The sequence below is a fragment of the Arvicola amphibius genome, chromosome 5 (assembly GCF_903992535.2).
Source record: "Arvicola amphibius chromosome 5, mArvAmp1.2, whole genome shotgun sequence".
Lineage (NCBI taxonomy): Eukaryota > Metazoa > Chordata > Mammalia > Rodentia > Cricetidae > Arvicola > Arvicola amphibius.
The window spans coordinates 33,859,990-33,882,234 of NC_052051.1; the positions used below are offsets into that span (position 1 = coordinate 33,859,990).

General features: G+C 42.4%; 1 protein-coding gene across 2 annotated transcripts in view; it reads left to right on the forward strand.

Moving 5' to 3' along the window:
• Kif16b (kinesin family member 16B) overlaps positions 1–22,245 on the forward strand; it is a 248,663-nt gene that overhangs the window by 147,095 nt on the left and 79,323 nt on the right. For both annotated transcript variants that reach the window (XM_038329839.1, XM_038329838.1), the window contains exons 18-20: positions 12,136–12,189; positions 14,080–15,423; positions 20,041–20,193. In XM_038329839.1, coding sequence (XP_038185767.1) covers positions 12,136–12,189; positions 14,080–15,423; positions 20,041–20,193 — 1,551 coding nt within the window. The remainder of the gene's footprint in view (positions 1–12,135; positions 12,190–14,079; positions 15,424–20,040; positions 20,194–22,245) is intronic.

Genomic DNA, 22,245 nt, shown 5'->3' on the forward strand with positions numbered 1-22,245 from the left:
AGTGACCTACTTCCAAGTGCTATTTATCACTGTCATCCAAGACTTTGCTCTGCAGTGTGGTCTTCTCTCACTCTTTGTACTGAACCCTTGGCCTGATTGGATAAAGCAAACTTGCCCCATACCAATGAAAGCTTATGTAAAGCCCTTCCATCTGCTTCCTCTGCTTAGTTTCTTTGTAATCTTATCCAGGAATCAGGGGCTTCTGCCCAGCTCCTTTTGAGTTGAAATTTTGCCTTTTTTCCTTGGGCAGACATTCTGTGCATGCCTTCTTTTTCCAAATTCTTCTAGTGCCTGGTCCTCTTGAAGGCCCTGCATACCTTACTCAGTTTCAAATCCTGCACAGAGGAAGTAACTTTTTGCCGATCTAGAGATCTGGGGCAGAGCAGAGAGGCTTTGAGATGTGTCTTTCCGTGGTTTCCAGATGCCTGTAGTGCTCATGACCCTTGTCCTCTGTAATTCTCTGTCTCCTGTCTTAGTGAGTGCTTCCTTTATGGTTGGTGGCTTGCTTAAAAATCATAGATGTATATACCTTTGTTTCCTTTGGTATGGAGAGAAGAGTGGAGGAGTGAGATTTAGTTTTATAATAGATTTTAAAAAAATACTGCTTGATACTCCTCCCAGAACCAAACTATCCCAACTGTGGTGCTAGCTATTTTGCTAATGATCGTATATGGTGAGATCCAACTTGTCTTTAAAGCTGCTGGTTCTCTCTCTCTCTCTCTCTCTCTCTCTCTCTCTCTCTCTCTCTCTCTCTCTCTCTTTCTCCATTCCCCCCCTTTATGTTCAATGGATAACCTTTCATCTTTCAGATAGCCAGTATTTAAAAACAAACAGCAACAATAGAATCATAATCTGACTTTAGTGGGCTCTGGGGGTTGTTTGCTTGTTTTAATATCAAGTCCTTATATCTATGCATGGTCCCCTCTGTCTAGCTGGGCACATCAAGTTGGACTCACTGTTTCTCCTACAGTTTTGGAAGCTGCTGCTGGCCAGCATCTCAAGCTCTCTAGAAACTGATTTGTACACACATCGGTTCTTAATGCCAGAGAATTTCTGGATGGGGCAAAGCAGCCTGGTGGCTTCCTTGAGGAGTTAGCTCTACTTTGGAGAAGTGCCCAGCCAGGGTCTTTGCCAGCAGATAATTTCCCTGCAGGGGAAACATTCTTCTCACTGGCACAGCATCTTTAAGAAGAAAGCAAGCCGACTGCTCAGCCTCCTCCACCTCGCTGGAGACTGCAAACAGGCAGCTAATTTGGCAGGAGGCGGAAGCATTCACAGCTTCTTGAAAGTGCTTGAAGCAAAATTAGATACCTTCCAAGTTCATTTCAGTATTGAAAATAAAAGAAATTTTTGCTGGCACATTAGCCTCCTCTAAGTACTGCACAGTGGTGAGCCCATTTAAATGGATAAATTTGAATAATTAAATTCTGAAAAGAATCAACTTAGTTTCTAACCAAGCTAAGTTCTAAAAATGTCAGAAGTCAGGGTCAGGACTATGTCTGGTGAACCAGCTAAGGGACTTCACCCAAGGCCACCACACAGCTTGTGGCCATGGAAGACCCATGACTCTGAGATGGCCTGAAGCTATCCACCATCAAGGAAGACATAGAAGAGAGCTAGTGAACTTTAAGTATTTATCGTAGGAAGTTCAAATCACAAACAAGAAAAAGAAATCACTGCAGAGCTAGTATGTGGCCATGTACTCTGCCTTAAGTGTGGTCTCCCCTATAAGTATGCCTCTTTTCTCTCCTTCTCCAACATGCTTTCCACAGATTCACGTTTGAGGAGTCGGCTCCAACCCATAGCCCCATTTGGGATATGTGGGATCTAACTGGAGCAAGCATGTTTCTAGGAGCTTATGCTTGAGGTTTCTAGCCAGACTCGGGTTACAGAATACTCTTTGCCTTGCAACTGCTACTATAGTATAACTTGCTACCCATCACTTCTGCTATCAGTACCAACAAGCCACTATGTCCCATCTTCCTGCCTTCTGGGCCATGATGGCCCCTGCCATTTTCTGGTCATGTGCTTCTTGTCAGATGTCTGTCATTTGCTGTATTTGTCAAGATGGGCTCATACTGGATTTGCAAACATTTTTTTTGTTTTTGTTTTTGGGGATTTTTTTTACATTTACTATTTTCCTTTTATGGCTGTTTTATACTCTTCTAATAGCCATATGATATTCTACTATAGATATTTCTTATTATACTGGACGTGTCTTCTATTGATTTTTGTTTTATTGTCTAGTTTCCAGTTATCACATGCCTCAGACTGAAGAGATTTGTAGCTAATCCTTGTGTTCTCCTTACTGTCTTCCTTGAAGAAAAACAAAACAAAATGTAGTACTAGTGTTTTTAGATCGGAGAGTAGAATTTGAAGGCTTTTGATTACACATTAATAAATTATTTCATCTCCTTCCTGCTAATACTTTGAGAGTTTCTTTTTCTTCTAGAGAGTTTCAAGGAATCTTCTTGAATTCTTGAATATATTCTTGTGAATACAGCTTTCTGGATGCAGTTCTAAATCATACTCCCAAGAAGCCTGTAACTATGGCTGTCTAGAAATGCATGTCCTCCCTCAGTGTCCTGGTCATAACCTCGGACCCAGTGTCTATGACTATACTAGAACACTGAGTGAGGGTAGTTCCCACATTCTTGCTGTCTTCTGGTTGAGTATAGGAATGGAGTTTCAGAATGTAAAACCAGAAGGAACTCAAGTGAGAGGCACCAAGATAATTGTGAAGAATTCTTACCAGCTGATAACTATTACCTAACAAGAAAGTGGTTTCTTTTCCTTGTATCTTCTGCCCTTTTCCTGGTTCTTGTTAATAAAAGTTTTCTAACACAATGTGAAAAGCTGTGGAAATACAGCTTTGAGGCTCTAATGACACTAATGATAAGACTGTACACATGTGCTCATTTCAGATGCCCTGTATGCCCCATTTTCTACCTGTGTCCTTCTACCCACAATAGCCTCCCCTTTCCCTTTCACGTCTCATATGCTCTTTGCCCCCTTTTCTTAAAGCCTGTTTATTTCTTCCTGATGGCCTCCCTCTCATCCTCCCTTTCTTCACTAACTGGAAAAGATAACCGGCATTGTGCTAGAAAGAGTCGTCAGGATCAGAGTAACAGCTGCCATATGTGCTTAGCGTCACTAAGGATGAAGCCAACCTTTTCTAGGAAACAGACACAGCATGTGGTTTGTCAGGTGGCTCCAGCACACTCTGTAGAACTTAGCAGAATTCACTTTCCCCCTTTCAGCAACACAGAGGAGACCTCAGGGAATAGTCTGGTTGTTGTTGGGATACTCCTGCTGAGATTTGCACCTCCGAGCGAGGCTGTGGTCTTCCCCATATGTTTTAGGAAAGATCCTCTTCCCTGGGAAGAATAGTGCCCCCCTCCCCAGCTACACATTTCTTGTTCCTTCCACTTCACTTTTTCCTACTTTGTAAGTTGCTTCTCTTTTTCTTTCTGACCTTGAACATGTGAGCTTTATGCATGTTGTTGATGATATTTATGCTGCTGGTAATTTGGTAGTTAGCCTGTGTGTACTTGAGGGTTATTTACTGTGCTTATCTCTGTTGCTTCATTTTATTGAGACTTGCCGGTTTTTTTCTAGTTAAGTTTGCTGCAGTGCTGGTTTCTTCTCCAACTTTGGTCTTAGTTGTCTCACTCTTTTATGGGTCATTTACTTACTTTACGATGGCTATAGATTGTCTTAAATAGCTTGTTAAGATACACAGTCTTTAGGAACTTGTAATGAAGGAAACTAAAGGAAGTGGTTTCTTCTTCCATTAGCTAAGATTGGTGTTAATTACTGACTTTGCTGTTTTTTGTTGGTTTTTAAATCCTTGAATATCATTCCACTGTGATCCACTTTGAATGATAGGCCTGTGAGCTTCCTGTCTACAAAGTGGATAGAAAGATGAACTGTTGATTTCACAAACAAGCCGATTTCTTGTGTTACTTTAGCTTGCCTGGTGGGCTGGGTTATTTTCCTTATTTTCCATTCTAGAGCTACTGTGAAGCTCAGTTGAGCAAATGAGCCATTTCTTAGTGAGATGATAAATGGATGTTGTAGGCAAAGGTGAGGCAGTAGAGTTCCAGTTCGTCCTGCACAGCAGCATGGTATCTGTTGAAGTACCCTATTGAGTTAATTTGTGTGTCACTAGTTCTGTTCCTTGGCAACCATTTGTTTAGAGTACATTCTGGTTCTGTGACACACTCGCCATGTACGTGTTTGTCCCCCTCCCAGGGTATCTCATGTTCCTCCTGCAACTCTTGTCCAAATAGCCATCAGCTAGCTCTTGGGGTAGCGGAATCCACTGTCACTTCTAAGGTCTCAGTTTAAATGTCACTTTCTCAAAGGGGACTTCTAACTGCAAGCCACATTTCATCTCCTGAGTTACTCATTCATAGTCTGTTCTATCTTTCTTGTTAGCAATTTAAACAGTTGGGGATTTTGTCTTTTGGTGCAATTGTAGTTTATTCTCTATCTCCATGTTTAGAGGTAAGCTAACAGGTCTGGTTTCCTCAATGCAGTGTCCCTACTTTGGAGTAGGTATTTTAGGGATAGAGTAGGTATATAGTTGTGTATACCTGTGACTTGTTCCATGATGAGGCATTTCCATTTTTTTAAATCATAGACCATAAATCTATGCTTGAATAGCTATCATCCAGCTCCATGACATCAGGTGTTGAGTCAACATCAGCACCCCCCGCATCTTATATGACCTGCTAATGGTAATTGTCATCAATGTCAGAAATAAGTGGAAATGAACCAGAGGCTGATAAAACCCTACAGAAGTGGATTGGTTGCTACAAGCAGAGGAGATTTTTAAAAGCTTAGGTAGTTTTTCATACTTACTACAAAAAAACAAAACATTCAGAAATGAATAAAATAATCACAGATATTTATAATTCTTCTACCAAGTTGTAACCATTGGCTTGCTTTGGTAATATTTGCTTATCTTTTAAATTATATTTATTTACTTGGGCATCATTTACTTTAATAGTGCATCATAAAGGATACTTTTAAAATTGAGGCAGTCCTAAATATATAGTTCTGTCTTCTATTATCGTTTTTTACATTTCATTGTGAGATTTTCCTTTACACCACTGAATGTAATTATTCATTCTTTGTTTATATCATTATTTAACTTTTTAAAGTTAAATTTATTTAACTTACTTAACTTTTGTCTAATAAATAAGGACATTTAAAGCTATTTCATTTTCCCCATCTAAATTCTAGATAGCATTGTAATTTTCTAATTTAAATCTTTGCCTAATTTGATATTCTGTCAGCCAAATTCATATGCAGAATTCTTTATTTGGTGATAGCTATTGAAAAAATTAAAGCAACAGGGGGAAGAATAAAGAAAACATATGAGTAGATTAAAAACAGGGAAGACAATGAGCTTGTTGTATTAGGGAGTTGGAAAGACATTGCAGAGGAAGTCTGGGAGTAGCTACAGACTGGCTCGGCACAGAGTTCCCCAAATGCCATCAACCCATCAGAAACACAGAGGCACACATCTCTGCATTGCCTTGTGTTTTGGGAAGTAATTGGCCTCCATAAGATCAGAGGAAGTGGCACTCTTAGAAAATGAGTCCTTGTTGGGGGAAGTGCGTCACTGTGAGGATGAGCTTCAGGTCTGCTGTGCTCATGCTACTCTTAGTATCACAGACTGTCAGTTTCTTCTCCAGCATCATGTCTGCCTGCATGCTGCCAAGCTCCCCGCCATAATGATAATGGATTGAACCTCTCAACTTTAAGCCGCCACTTCAATTCACATATTTTCCTTTATAAGACTTGTTATGCTCATGGTGCCTCTTCACAGCAACAGAAACCCTAAGACACCTGCTAAGGGGAATATGGTGGTTTGAATAGAATATGCATGTCCCCAATGGCCTCATATATCTGAATGCTTTATCATTAGAGAGTGGAACAATTAGGAGGTGGCCTGTTGGGGGTGGACTATGAGATTTTAAAAGCCCTAGCTAGATCCATTAAAACTACCTCTTCCTACTGCCTGCTGATCCAGATATAGAACTCATGTTTCCTTCTCCAGCACCATGTCTGCCTGCATGCTAGCATGCTCCCCTCCATGAATGGGCTAAACCTCTGAACTGTGAGCCAGCTCCAATTAAATGTTTTCCTTTATAAGAGTTGTCATGGTCATGGTTTCACTTTATTGCAATAGAAACCAAAGCTAAGATAGAAGTTGGTACCAGGGACTGGGTAATAGATCTACCTTGCTTTTTTTTTGTTTGGAGAAATACAGACTTTGGGACTTTGTATTAGAAAAAGTGGGCCTAATGGGTCATGCTAGTAGGAACATGGAAGCCAATGTTGCCAAGGGTGATTTGAACTGTGGGACCCAGCTCAGGAGGTTTCAGAGAAGAATATTAGTATGTGGCCTAGAAACCATTCTTATGATATTTTGCCAAAGAATTCGGATGCTTTCTCCCTTATCCCCCAAAAAATCTGTTTGAGGCTGAGTTGAGTTATGGATTAAGAGACTTGGTAAAGGAGATTTCTAGACAGCCTGGTATTGACTGTGCCATTGGTTATTAGCAGCCACATTTATGTGGTTCTATAAGTAAAAGGAGCAAGCTGGGCAAGGAAAAATTACCAGATGTACAGTTTGAGGAGAAAGGAATACCAAAAAGAAGTTTAAAGAAAACCTGATGTTAAATGGAATAAAGGGAGTGGTGACCTCAGGGTAAGAACTCACCTGCTAAACTTCCAACTTATGAAAGGAAATAATGGAAAGCTTAGAGCTGGACATAGTAGTACATACCATTAATCCCAGTACTTAGGGGGCAGAGGCAGGTGGATCTCTAAGTTCAAGGCCAGTCTGATCCACAGAGCAAGTTCTAGGACAGCCAAACTTAGGCAGCGAAGGAAACCATCAAAAGCAGAAAGGTGATGCGGATGGAACTGAACAAAGGGCCATGTTCCAGGCCCAGGAAGCAGCAGAACTTGGCAGCTTCAGTCAGGTGGTTCTGGCTTTAGAGTCAAGAGTACAAGAAAAGGTTATGGACTCCCTCCATGACTAAAGAAAGTCACTGAGGCCAAGGTGTGGTAGGGGTATCCTGTATAAGGGTTCAGAGAAGCCTTTGTGGGACTCTGTGAAGACGAAGCTTGGATTACACTGGAGAGTTCAAAATGCTGTAGATGTCAGAGCCGTGGAATATATGCAGAGGGAAGCTGCTAACTGGGTGTTGAACCAGCTCGAGAGAGGTGTGTGTAGCAGTCAACAAAGCTGAAAGGAGTTGGAGATCTGAAGAGTATTTTGATATCAGGCATGGAGATGCAGAGTTTGAGTTTGTCCAGCTATCTTTTAGTCTTGCGTTGGTCCATTATTTCTTCACTATGATCCCCTTTCTCCCTTTTGGAATAGTAATATATATTCTGTGCCATTGTATGTGGTAAATATGTGATCTGGTTTTTCATTTTGATTTTACTAGGGATTACAGTTAAGAGATTGCCATGCATCCCAGACAAGACTTTTGATTATTAAATAGTGTTGATATTGAACTAAATGCAGTTAGCATTATAATAATGAACAAGGCTATGGGGGCCATGGAGTGAAATGTGGTAGTTTCAATGAAATGAAATGGCCCCCATAAACCCATAATCACTGGTAGAAGCCTTCTTTGTGCTTTGAAGGAGACCCCTAGGATATGCACACTCAGCCAAGATGGAAGGATCTTTTTCCTCACAGAGCCCTGATGAAGGGAGAGACAGCCACACTGGTTGTGGCATGAAAATCCTAGTGGCCTTGGCTATTGCTTCAGATGTTCATGGCCCTCCTTGCTGTCTTCCTCTATACCGCCATGCTTTTTCTGCCAGGCTCACAGTGAGCCTTGTAAGCCATCTGCTCTTTGTCTGGCTTCCCCAGGTGGCAGGACATGTATCTCAGTGGTCTCTCCCTCCATGTTCGGCTTTCCTGTGTCTCCTCTTTGCTCTCTTGTCTTTCTTTGTCTTATCCCTTTCCCCAGACCTCATCATACAATAGCTCCATTATTTATTACTCAGTGATCCCTGGACTAGATAGGGCGATGACTCCTCAGCACCTCCGACTGTGCCTGGCACGCAGATGGCAGAACCTGTGAGACAGGAGAGTTAATGGGTAAGCAGAGCCCCAGTTCCTGAGTGTTTTCACCCACCACAGCAGATTACACCTTAGGTTGAATGCGGCCTTGACCTGGCTGTTCTGTTTTCAGTGCTGCCGCCCGAGCTTTAGCTCCCTTGGTTCCTGCTGCACTTTGTACAGTGGGCAGCTGAGGCCAGTTCCTGCTTCCTGCTGTACCTTATATACGTTCTCCTTCACTGTTTTCTTTTCTCTTAATTTATCCCTATTCAGTGCATCCTGGGCATCATAATTCTGTTTCTCAAGGTCAACTTCAGCAGCCCCTCCTCTGCAAGGCTTCACTCTCTCTATCCCCATAGCCATGCTCCCTCTCCTTGACCCCTGTCAAAGCCGCCTTTTGTTCTGGCTCATGGTTGTCCATTTGGTCTGCAAATGCCGTTTCCTTACACTCGGGACCCCTTAACTGTGCAAGCGCACTCTGTCCTTCCCCCTTCTCCCCAGAACTGCCTTTCCCATGCCAGAAGCTTGGTAAAGCTTTGCTGTGGCCAACATGCGGCTGAAGGAAGTATAGGAAGTTTGCCTGTGACACACTGTTCTAGTGTGTTGAACAGGAAGAGTGGGTTTTGAAATAACAGACCATTTTTAACTTCTAAGGACCCTCACCTCCTCAACCATGGTTTGTCTAAAGAGGTCAGCGGAATTGCAAGGTCCATGTGAGAATGGGTGGAGAGCTAGTTGGGTTCTCCTCCCAGCTCCTCGTGGGAGGGGCTTCTCTTGCACTCTTCTCCAATACTCCTGGACTCTAGTGTTGCAGGGATGGCTAGGGTGTAGGGTATGTACCAAGCTGAAGGCAATGCCTCTTGTGTCTATACCCACTTCAACAAGCCTCTGATCTTGGGCTCGAACAGGACTGGCTTGGGTATGTTTGAGTTTTACTTACCGGGTTACAGGACTGTTAACCGAAATAGCCTGGGAAGAACTACACAGAATGCTTATGGCATCAAATTATACTGCTTTAAAAAAAAAGGATTGCTTCTGGCTATCTTCAGTTTGCAAGAGGACATATCTTAAAATCTGGAAGTCTATGGATACTTTCTAGATTAAGGTCTGAGAGTTTATTTAGGAATTCCTCTCCAAGATGCTTTGCATATTCACATTACAAACTCTGACTTAGCTAGAGGGTAACTTTCCAGGTTAAACTCTATGCTGAAACTTCGCACCCCTGCTTCACACCCTTCTTGCCTCACACCCTTAGGTTGCAATTGTGTAGTGGCCACTGTTGGATAACCCAATGTGTAACATGGAGGGGTTAGAAATTCCTGTTCATCGTCTCTATAAAGTTCCCTTTCCTAGCTTTCCAGTGAACATTTATATGAGCGCTGTTACCCTGAAGAAAGATTTTAATGTCCTGTAATGGACCAGAAAAAGAACAATCATCCTCCACTGAGTGCTAGGATTTTCTTACTAGGATTTTTACTAAAGAATGTCACTAAGCCTCCAGGCACTGGAGAAGGCATGTTCAGCAGGTAACTGTGAGCAGAGACACAGTACTTTGTAAAACCCAATACACAAAGAAAATGTGGAGTCTAATATAATAAGAATTTTAGGCAGGTCCTGTGTTTGAGTTGCACATCAATTTGGTAACGTACATAACTACAACCCACATAACTAGACCGACATAACTACAAGTTGCTAATAGAAAATCCAAGTCTATCCAATGATAAATATTTTTTTTCCTGATTCTTAACCATATACCTGTTCAGACAATAGAGCCCAATATCCAGGCTGGAGCCTTTGCCAAATGGGAACTCCCTTCTATATCTGCTGCAGTCTGGAGCTCATTCTCTCACACCCCTCACCTGTCCATTGTAGCTGCCAGCCAAAGTACTGACTGGACATGGGCAGCAGACTCTTTCTGCCTTTGGAACTGACGTTAGGGGTACTAAACTAATCAGTATTACAACAGCGTAAAGATGCAAATATTTATGGGTTTTGCCTATTTAAATTTTTCTTCATTTCTTCTCTCTCTTTTAAAAATAATCACAGTCTCACTTTCAAAGTAATGGTGTGAACTGAGAAACTCCAGCCCTCTCATTTTCTATTGCTGATGATAACAGGAATGTAAATTGCAAGATGTGCAGTTATACCTAAAAATGCTAGCTGTCTTTTAATGAAGAGAGCTTATTCCTGATAAAAATAGATGGTATGCTGTGCTTTTCTGTTGGACCTACCACAGAATGTGTACCCGCAATGTCATTTTAAAATGTTAAAAACAGCTGCAAAAATTATATCCTTTTATAGTTTTCTTTTTAATTATAACTTTTTGAAAAATAGCATTTGGGGCCATGATAATCCCAGTAATGTAAAAGAGTGAATTGTACTTGCTTTAAAATGTTGCTACATTTACATACAATTATACTTGGTACACTGTCTAGAGATACTGACAGGCTCACACTTATATTTTACAGTCTATTGTGGTATGCTGTCTGAAATAATTATGGATTGTGGAAAGGGATACATTTTAAAGTATAATTAATAAATATGTAATAGTTACAGAAGTTATATGCTATCAGCAACAGTTCCTGACCCCTCGTGTTTAAAGTAGGATCCCTGAATCATGATGCTATTCTCTGAATCATGACCTTAATTGAGTGAGCACCAAATAGGTTTTGTGGTTGTTAATGATTTTTAAATTTTAGTCTTTTCTAGAAATGGGAATCATTATCTTGATTCTAGGTCTATTGATTTTTTTTTATAATGTAAATCTTAAGAGGTAAGTTCTTGTATTTTATATCACAAATCTGAACAAGTTTGCAGAGTGAGTCAGCAGAGGGCACATTTTGGAAGCAGGTTGTTGTGGGTTCAAATGCCAGCTCCACCACATATTACCACTGTGACATAGAACAAGTTCTGGAGACATCTAGGCTTTGGGTTCCTGGTCTATAATTTGAGATACAGTTTATAGCCTTAATATTCTGGGAGAACAAAGGAGACAGCCTGTGCAGGTCAGCATGATTGTTGTGTCATGCACGTACAATTCTGCTTAAAAAGGCCACCAGACACCGTCCTCTCCACATTAGCCGAGAGAGAAGAGAACCGTTTGACACATATCTTAGATCCCTGTAAAAGCATCTGTGTGGCCAGTTTGGATTTGCACAGGGTCTAAGGAAAACAGTGTATGGTGCAGGGTTCCTGAGCTCAGCTTTGCAGCGGTGTCTTGCCATTTACTGCAGGGAAATGTGTATGTCCAAGGATTACAACTCACGGTGTTAGATTGAAAAAGTGAAACATATTTTTTAATGTTAGGGAAATTGCTTATGTTAGAATTTGCAAATTCTTCATGACCTGCTTTCCATTATTTTGTTACAGCTGTGTGACTTTGTGTAGTCTCATAGCACATCTGAGCCTCTGAGTAGAGGATAAAGCGCAGTAACTGTTTGTGCTCAGTAGTCAAAGGTCCTGCGGCTGCCACAGATGTGTGAGAAACAGCAGGCTAACTTTCTGCTGTGTTTGCTTCATGCACTTCCTGGGAAATGTGATATTTGCAAAAAGACTTTTTGATCAATGCATGACTGTTGTCTCTTAAGTACCTTACTGCTTTTCTCCTGGTGTTTTCTCCTATTGAATCGTCTTCCTAATGGATGTCTGTGCTCTCTCCCCTCTCCCTCCCTGGCAGTCTTTTCCCTATAAAAGGACCCATCTGTCTAAGGTAGATTCTCCTTCTTACTTACTCACCAGTGACTAAGCTGCATGGAATAGACATGCTTAGCATTTAGAAGTTGTGTTTAATTCTGTTTTTTTTTTAACTACAGTGATATTTTATTTTCTTTCAAATCAAATCTGTTCTCTTCAGTCTAAGTTCAAACATCTAAATTATATCTAATTTCTAATCATAGTGATAGAGCAAAGAATGCATTTTAAACTTGCTAATCCATAGTAATTAAAGTAATAGACAAATCTGTGCTCCAGTGTGTGATTCTGTGTGCAGAGAGAAAAGCTCCGTCATAGAAAGTGACTTTTTCATTTGATTTCATCAGACTTGAATTTGAGAGACAGCAGCGTGAAGAACTTGAAAAACTTGAAAGTAAAAGGTAAGCTGTGAGGCCTGCTGTCAGGCTGAGTCTGACTGCTCTGTTAGTGTCCTCCTGAGTTCACCTCTTCTGCTTCCATAGTTCCCTCTCACTCCGAGTCTGCTGCTATTTCCATGTCTGATGCCTGTAGGTAGTTTCTTACGAGGGATTGACTTTACGTTATCTTTAAATTTTCACAGCAGTTCATCTTCAAATACTTGTGAGAAAAGGGGAATAGTCAGTAAATTAAATATCTGAGCTCTGTTGAAATTAACGCCAAATCTTCTTAGTATTCTTGGGTTTTAAAAAGTCATGAGTTTACAAAGATGAAAGATAAAAAGCATTTTCCTTTGTAATAGTCCATCTTCAACTTAATTTAAAAAATAAGATTTATTTATTTTATTTTAAGTTTACTCATGTGTTGCCTACATGTAAGTAAAATGGGTCACAACCTTAGGGTCTCAACCACTTTGGGGGTCAATTGATGCTCTCACAAGGGTTGCTTAAGTCAATCAGGAAACACAGATATTAACATTAAAATTCATAACAGTAGCAAAATTACAGTTATGAAGTAGCAAAGAGATAATTTTATGGTGGGGTCTCCACAACATGTGGGTCGCAGCCTTAGGGAGGTTGAGAAGCACTGTCTTAGACCAGTGCTTTTCCACTGAGCTCTATCCCCAGCCTTTGATTTTTTTTTGACTGCTTTGCTCGCTTTTAGGGTTTTTTTTAAAATATATGACCTAGGCTGGCCTGCTGCATCTGCCTCCCAAGTGCCGGGAAGGCAGGCATATACCACCACAGCCAGTACCACTATCCTTCTAAATATCTTTACTTTCTGTACGGCTATTGGTGTTTTCCCTCCTGTAATTCTTTTTTTTCTTCTTCTTTGCTTGCTTCCATTTGGGGATGTGTGTGTGTGTGTGTGTGTGTGTGTGTGTGTGTGTGTGTGTGTGTGTGTGTGTGTACGTGTACACAGCCGCTTAATTGAGACATGTTTAGTTCAATCATAGTTTCTCTTTTCCCTTGCTCTATTTAACAAGTCATGCAGTAGATCAAGGGTGGGTAGGCACTGAAGAAGATGCTAAAGCTAGAGATGATCTGAAACATAATTAGATTTTTCTAGAATTTGGGGTTAAACTGCTCATGGGAATGAGTTTAACCAGGAGGTTGGGTGTCAGGGGATCGAGGTCAACTTGGAGCACTGTCATTGCATGCTTTTGCTCTGGAGACCACTCCAACTCCCCAAGCTATTCTTGTGCCAGGTAAGCATCGGTTGCACCTGTATAGAAAACACAGCATGTGACACTGTGTGTCCAAGCATCCTAACAGACTCCAGTTGTTTGCAATGTTGGAGGCCATTTTGATGAATATAATTTGCTTAGAACCAGTGATTAAATGCTAAAGACCATATAGGATTCTCTTTTGAACTGAAACAGCCTACTGCCCATTATTTTGACTTTGTTATTCAACTCCAGTGACTTCAAGAGAGCAAAATAATATTTACTTAATGTCACCTTGTAACTGAATATCTGTTGTACTTTAGTTATTGGGCTGAATGAAACGAGCCGCATTTAAATTTAAAATGGACATGGTGTTTTTCTCTTTGAGCTTTGGGATTTTTTAATTATGCCCTGCATAACACGTGATTCAAGACTTCACAAAGAGATGATACCAGAAGCTACTTCAGGAGACTAGGCAGACGATATACTGGACAGTAAATAAAATTAAATGAAAATAAAATAGCATGCTTCTGAAAACATGAACGAGAAGCACCTCCTCTTCATTTGTCCTAATGGAAGGTTTGGTTTTATGTTGCCTGTGTGTTTTCAGAATCAGTCCACTTATGGGGAAGTTGAACTAAACTGAATGTAGTGATCAAATAATGACCAATCAGCATTTACATTGCAGGAAACTCATTGAAGAGATGGAGGAAAAGCAGAAATCGGACAAGGCAGAGTTAGAGCGAATGCAGCAGGAGGTGGAAACCAGGCGCAAGGAAACAGAGCTTGTTCAGCGGCAGATCCGCAAACAGGAGGAAAGCCTCAAACGCCGCAGCTTCCACATTGAAAACAAACTCAAGGACCTGCTGGCCGAGAAGGAAAGGTTTGAGGAAGAGAGGCTCAGGGAGCAACAGGGACTTGAGCATCAGAGGAGGCAAGAAGAAGAGAGCTTATCCCGCATCAGAGAGGAACTTCGCAGGCTCCAAGAGCTCAACAGCCATGAGCAGTCCGAGAAGGTCCAGGTATTCCAGGGGCTGGACCAGCTGCACAGAGAACAAGATGCCCAGAGTGCCAAGCTGCAGCTGGAGAAAAGGAGGCTAGAGGAGCAAGAGAAGGAACAGGTGCTGCTGGTGGCACACCTGGAGGAGCAGCTGCGGGAGCGGCAGGAGACTGTTCCGCTGCTGTGTCCTGGAGAGGTCCAGGGGTCCCAGGAGGAAAAGAGGGAACTAGAAGGCATCCAGGAAGCCCTCTTGCGGGCCAAAGAGGCTGGAGCACGAGGGAATCACACATGCGAGGATGAACTGGAAAGGGCTCAGCTGTACTTCTTAGAGTTCAAGAGAAGGCAACTTGTCAAGTTAGCAAACCTGGAGAAGGACCTAGTCCAACAGAAAGACCTTCTAAGCAAAGAAGTCCAAGAAGAGCAGGAAGCCCTGGAGCGTGTAAGATGGAAAGCCCACGAGGAAGCAAGCTCGTTGGCAACAGATAACGGTAGCATCCCTTACCAGCCTGAAGATCTAGAGAAGATAAAGACTGCACAGTCCAGGCTACAAAGCAAAGAGCGCCAGCTACACGATCTTCTGCAAAATCATTTGCCAGCTCTCTTGGAAGAAAAGCAGAGAGCTCTTGAGATCCTTGACAGGGGCGCCCTGGGCCTAGACAACACTCTCTACCAAGTAGAGAGAGAACTGGAAAAAAAAGAAGAGCCAGTCACAGAGTACCAGGCTAAGGCTAGCCAGCTGCAGCAGCTCCAGGCCACCTTCCAGTTCACAGCTAATGTCGCCAGACAGGAAGCGAATGTGAGAGAAAAGGAAAAGGAGATTCTGGAGTCCCAGGAGAATCAGCTGAGAGAAGCATTGGAGCAGGCTGTGGCCAAGCTAGAGCAGAGACGCTCTGCCGTACAGAGGTGCTCCACCCTGGATATGGAGGTTCAGGAGCAGAGGCAGAAACTTAGCTCTCTCCACAGCCCCGAGCATTCAGGGCTGCAGGCCAGTCTGGAGGCCAAACAAGAGGACCTTGAGAAGGGCCCTGCAAGGTAAGGCTAAGGCAGAGGGAGTGAAGCATGGGGTAGGCCTAAGTGATTGCTCATTTTCTGCCTCTGTAGGCTTTATGCACTCTAATAAATAGGCAAAAGGATTTCAGAACCAAAGCAAACAAACAAAAACCAAAACAAAACTCAACCTAATAAAAGGACCCCTAAGAATTTTTGTTTGTCCATAAGATCCTTGTTTTAGAATCATTGACCTAAAATTGAGACAAGCACGTAGGCAAAAGAAAAGTCCTCATCCTTCACTACACTGACCTGTGGAATATGTGTGTGTTCTAGTAGTTTGACAAGGGCAGGAACTGAGCGAGCTTCAACCTAGGTTCCCACCCTTTATCTCTCTCTTATCCCTGCCTCACCCCCACCTTGCCCCCTCCATGTTCCCTTCTCATCCCTGCCCTTGCCTTCTCACCACCCCATGTCTTTCTCTCTCCCACACCTGTCCTCCTTCACCAGGATTTCACATCTTCTCTGTGAGCAGCACTGGCCTCACTGAAGTCCTATCCCCAGAGTTCATGCACTGTGAATCCCAAACTGGTTCCTACTAAAATCAGGTAGATGTCCCACCCTTAAAGTCAGCATTTTAGAAAGAAAACTGGGAAACAATCTTTCTTGACAGGGTAAAGAAAGAATAGTTATCTTTCTATTCTGTTGCCATTATTACCAGGGGTACACTCTGAAATAAGTAAATATAGAAGTCTAGGTGCATCTTTTCTGGTACCCTGAAGTCATGCTAAGATGCCCAGAGAGGTTAAAGGCCACCTGTGTGTGAACATAACCAGTTTGCAAAGTGGAGACATGCCCTGGTTTGTAGTGAGGAGCTACGGGCAGGGCTGCTTTTTGTCCCACCCGGCTCCCGCATGGTTAGCATTACACCCGAAATAATTACACGGAAACTGTATTCTTTTAAACACTGCCTGGCCCATTAGTTCCAGCCTCTTATTAGCTAATTCTCACATCTCTTGCTTTAACCCATATCTAATAATCTATGTAACACCACGAGTGGTGTCTTACCCAGAAAGATTCAGCATGTCTGACCTGGTGGCTGGCTTCATTGCATCTGTCTCCCTGAGGAGAGGCATGGCAGTCTGCCCCAGAGAGCAGAGGCATGGCGATTTATCTCAGGAGAGGCGTGGCATCTGACTGAGCCATCTACCTCACTTCCTTCTTCCTGTTCTGTCTACTCCACCCACCTAAGGGCTGGCCAAGGCAGTTTGTTTATTAACCAATGAGAATCCTCCATCACTGGTTGACTTGTCTCTTACTGCCTGGATGTCCTTAGGGCCCTTTTCTCTCAGCTCCATACTCTGGTCAGTTGAGTTACCAACACAAATCAAAGCTCTTGCTCTAGAGGGATTAAGAGATCATTTACACTGAGCCAGTTCTGAGTGACTACAGCCAGGGAACAGAGATTTTACTTGTCCTGAGTGATATTATCCACTCTGAAGTGGTCATGTGAACTTCTCTCGAACAAATCAAAGTCATAAATCATGCATTTACCAAATGCATTGATGAAGACATCAGTGGATTCCATAGAATGAAAAGGAAATCTCAACAGTAGGTTTTAGCTGTTATCTGAAACATAGTTAGCCATTGGATTGGTGGAGGCTAGGCATGTCAAGTTTAGGAAAACATTCCAAGGATTAAAAAGTTATTGGGTTAGATATGATACATATAACTGATAAGTGACTATTAACAGAAATAAAGACTGCCCAAAATTAGTTTAGCTCTCCATATGTAAAATTCCAGCTGTTCATAATTGCTAATTAGTCTATTTAGTCAATCAGTCTGTAGAATCTTCAACATAGATATGGCTTTTTCAGCGAACTCCTGTTTGTAGGTTGTTGTTGTTGTTTGTTTGTTTTTTAAGACTGTCTCTCACTGTGTATGTCTGACTGAACTTGATACTCATGCCCTCCAACTCATGAAGATCTGCCTGACTTTGATTCTGGAGTGTTGGGATTAAAGGCATGCACCACCATGCTGTGCCTCTGTTCATAGCTCTTAACTGAAGCCCAAGTGGGAGGACTTGGAGCTCTGTCTTATCCCACCCATAATCAGCAGTGCTCTTTCTATTAGTCGTAAGACCCAAACTTAGTATCTGGCAGAGGCATCAGTACAGTTGGGAGACAAGGCAAGACCTTCTCAGAGTGTTAACTGTATATGTTACCCATCATTATCCTGAGAAGGTCAAGACTGCTTCCTTTTAAGTGATCTGCTTATCCTATGGATTCCATGTACAGTCACTCTCTGGTAATTCCTTCAGGCAAAACAAACAAAATAACAATCACAACCATATGTTATTATTTCAGAGAAGTAGGTCGGAGGTTTAAGAAAATGATTGCAGGTATGTTATGTAAATGAAATTGCTGGACAAAGCTCTAGCCCCAGGAAATTTAAAGTAGTGGAGGGCATGCTCTCAATTTGTATCCTGCAGTGTGCAGTAAGAGGCAGCCCGAGCTTTTAGCTTGATGTCCCTGACTTTTATCAACTAGCCATTCAGTATTAATACTCTGTAATAACAGACATGGTCTTGAAATTTCCATGGAAGTGATTCCTTGGTGTCAGCAGTTCGAAAACCTCGTGAGGAGGCACTTAGCTTCATGAGTTCTGAGGACATAGACTTTACCAATATCTAATTCAGGCTGATGAATTCTGGGTACTTTGCTTCGCCTTCAAGGCTCCAGCAGCTTTCTAAGGATCTTTTTGCTGTGTTATTTTCTTTCTGCCTTCTCACAGGTAAGCCAGGTCTGGCTGTGCAGCCTGGCTTGGCCCCTTGAGAAACGGACAAACTGAAACATTGAAACCACATGGCACCAGATGGGACAGCACTGCACTGAACGTGTTTGCCCAACAGTTCCTTGATGCCATATGAACTGCTTACGCTAGGCCACAGCCTTCCTTCCCATTGCTCAGTCCAGCTGCCCCAGTGCCATGCATCAGGCGGCTCCACTAAGAAGCCCTCTTGTCACCATAGGAAAGATACGATGGAAATAGCTGATACTCAGAGTTTAGTCAGCTCTGTAATTAGAATCCTCAACAATGATGATGATGATCGTAGTCATGATGCCCCCCCGTGAGGAATAATCGCATGTAACTCAAAATATGTTTAAAATGTCATGTATGTCTTGTCCCTGAGTTTTCCCATGAAGGAGAGACATCACCCCCAGGCAGAAAGTAGGAGACTTGAACCTAGAGTGGTTATGTTATTATGGGCACCAGTGACATACAGGAAGTGGCATATCAGGGGCTTGGTCTGGGTCTGTTTCTCTCCCAGCTGTTAGTGGGCTGGTAGTATGGCTGAAATATAAACAGGACAATACTTCACATAGCATGTGTTTCAGGTACTGTCCTTTTTGAGCCTCTCTCTAGAGAGAGAGAGAGAGAGAGAGTCCCAATCAAACGTCCATGCTAAGTAACCTCAGCACAGATTTTTCTTACGGTTTAGCCTGGGAAAATGCCATGAGAAAACCCAGCAGGCGTCAGAAGAGCATGAATGTTGCCGTCTTCTGCTTGCATCCTGCTTGCCATTATCTAAAGCAGTCCCTGGTCCTTTGCCATCCACGTGGTCCCTTTCACCATTCTTATTTGTTGTTGTTGGTGGTGTTTTGAGGTACGGTCTCACGTAACCTTTACTGGCCTTAGACTTGCTATCTAGCAGAGGATGAAACAGACAAGTTACTGATGGTGGCACCCCAGGCTTGGTGGCATCAAGAAATGTCAGCTTTTGATACTAACATCTCTGATTTGGCGGGATTAACAAAGGGAGATTAGTTGAGCACATGTGATCCCTGCAGTAGGAATCCAGGTCCAATGTGTGAATGCCTGTCTGTATTCACACGCCATGCCAAGTGGGCTGTGCTTATCAGCCGCTGAGTCTTCTGTTCCTTGGACTAAATCTGCCAGTGAGCTGGGCCTTCAGCCTGATTGTTCAGGAGTCAGGACCACCTGAATTTTCATACATTGCGGAGCTTAAAAAATATACCAATGTCATCTACAATAATGCTTTCTGGTTTCACAATTTTTGGCTCATTTTAATTTCTCATGTAACTCTATTTCCTAGATCTGTCTTCCTTGGTTCCCCTTCTCATTCCCTCTGTCTTGGCCAAAGTTCCTTCCTTGGTCTTGTGGCACAGTCTCTTTGCCCTGATGGGTTTCTGTCCTTGGTGCATCTTCTGTTGTCATCTCCAAATGCCCATAATTCCAGTGACCTTTGAAGACTCAGCCCAGAACTGCATGACAAACAGAAGTATTTAACAGAATTTGCATATATAGTCCACAACCAACTCTCTTGACTCAAGGTTTAAGGGATTCAAAATCCTGGGCAGCACCTTCAAGGACTTGCTTATGACACAGCAGAAGTGCCTTTGTCCTTGGTGACCAGGAAGTCTAAGCCTTGGATGCCTGCAACTCTTGTCCTGTACCCTTCTAATGGCTCATTTTCACCTTGTTCCTTTACCTGTAGGTGACACCTTTTCTATTAGAAGGGAAAACTCCTTGCACTAGAATTTTTCTGGCTCCCTTAAGGTTTTTAGAATAGCTCCCTACAGAGAATGTATTCGTGTAATACTATTAATTAATGGAGTTATGTGGTTCATATCTTTTTAGGTTAGAACATGAAATCCACCAGCTGAAACAGAAGATCTGTGAGGTAGATGGTGTTCAAAGACCTCATCATGGGACCTCAGAGGGGAAAGCTTCTCTTTCCAGTTTGCCACCCAGTGCTGAAAACTCTCATCTGGCTCCACTGATGGACGCCAGGTACTCAACATTCAGCTGGTGCCATGCTTTGCTGTGTTTCCATGTAATGACTTATTGTACCTATATTGTCTAGCTTACCTATGGAGGGATTTATCAGATGCAATAGTGGTTAGCAGTACTGTGCTTGAGATGTCCTCTGTCTTCGTCAGCTGCTGCCTGGCCTGTGGCTGGATGAGTGATAGTGTGAAGAGAATCAAGGACCTAAGAATCCGTCAGCCAAATCCAAAACATCATGCTTCAAATAGTTGTGTGAGATGGTAGAATTAGAGGTGCAGAGAAACCAGCTCATCCAGAACAAAGTAATGCAGAGGCCAGGCTGGGAGAACCAGGTCAGAGGATTAATTGAATTCTTCCATGGGGGAACTATCTAACTGGGCAGCCTTGTAGTCTAGATTTGGGAGCTCAGTGCTTATTAAAATGTGTACAGAATGGCAAGAGCCTCTTAGTATAGATCCGTGTTTTACATAGGACCAGTTTAAAAATGGCCGTAAGGTGAGAGAGGTCATCTGTAAATGACTTTGGCTCATGGCCAATTATATATGATTTTAGTTTCAACACTGAAAAGCACATATTGCCTTTTATTGGGGCTATTGTATTGAAATATTAATATATTTACCCATCATTTTAGAAAAGCATTTCTCTGTTGGTCAGCAGTACAAATCACTGGTAGGATTTTGAAAATATTTACAAATACTTAGTTGGTAAAATGATTGCCTTATAGGCTGCAGATCAAAGATTCTGGGACCCATGTTAAAAATAAAAACAAACAGAAAGCCAGGCGTATTGAAACATTTGTAATCCCAACACCCAATGAAACAGACCCAGGTAGATCCCTGCTTGTGAAGTTCCAGTCCAGTAAATGATCCTTTCTCAAAAAACAAATGAGAGACACCTGAGAAATAACAACATCCAAGGTTTTCCTCTGTCCTCTACCACATGTGTATCCACTAACACATGTATAGACACTCATACACATACACACATGAATGAATGAATGAATGAATGAATGAGAAGGGGGAAGGGAAGGACACATCTTTGGAACTGGAAGATTCTATCCTATACTTAAGTAATGATTGTTTTGGACAGTCTTAGCTACTGTAATTTATATTGTAATTACAATATATCTCCCTAACTTCCTCCCTCCAAGCCCTCCCATATATAACTCTCTGTTCTCCTTCAAATTCATAGCCTCTTTTTCACTAATTGTTATTGTATGCATAAATGCATATACATATATATTCCTAAATGTAACCTGTTTGGTCTTTATGATGTTACTTGTATGTATGCTTCTCGGGCTAACCATTTGGCACTGAACAGCAAATTGGTATACTGTTTGCAGGGGAAGACTCTCTGCCCATCTTCCAGCTTTCCTCAGTTGCCTATAGTTCTCTGTGTAGGGTTGAAGCCTCATGGACTTTTCCCCATCTACTTTGGCATGTCTGTTGGTGTCATCCTTGTTCAGCTCATGCTTGGGCAGTCATGTTGGTGAGATTTCATGTGTGTTCTCATGTTACCAGGAGACACAATCTCACACCAAACTCCCTGATCCTCTGGCTATTACAGCCTTTGTATCCACCTCTTCCAAAATGTTTGCTGAGCCTTAGCTGCAGTAGTGTTTTGTAGATGTATCCATTGGGAATGGGCTACATAATTATGAATTTCATTTTTTGCTTTTTCATTTTACATACCGATTCCAGTTCCCACTCCCTCCCCTCCTCCCATTCCCTCAACTCCCCACACCCACCCCACACCCCATCCATTCCTCAGAGAGGGTAAGGCACATTGCTTTGAGGAAGAACCAAGGTCTTCCCTACTATATCTAGGCTGAGCAAGGTATCTGTCTAAAGAGAATAGGTTCCAAAAGCCAGTACAAACAGTAGGGATAAATCCTGGTCCCACTGCCAGTGTCCCCATAGTCTGCCCCAGCCATACAACTGTCACCCACATTCCAAGGGCCTAATTTGGTTGTATGCTGGTTCCTTCCCTGTCTGGCCAGAGTTGGTGAGCTCCCACTAGCTCAGGTAAGCGGTCTCCATTATAGTCTTGACCTCT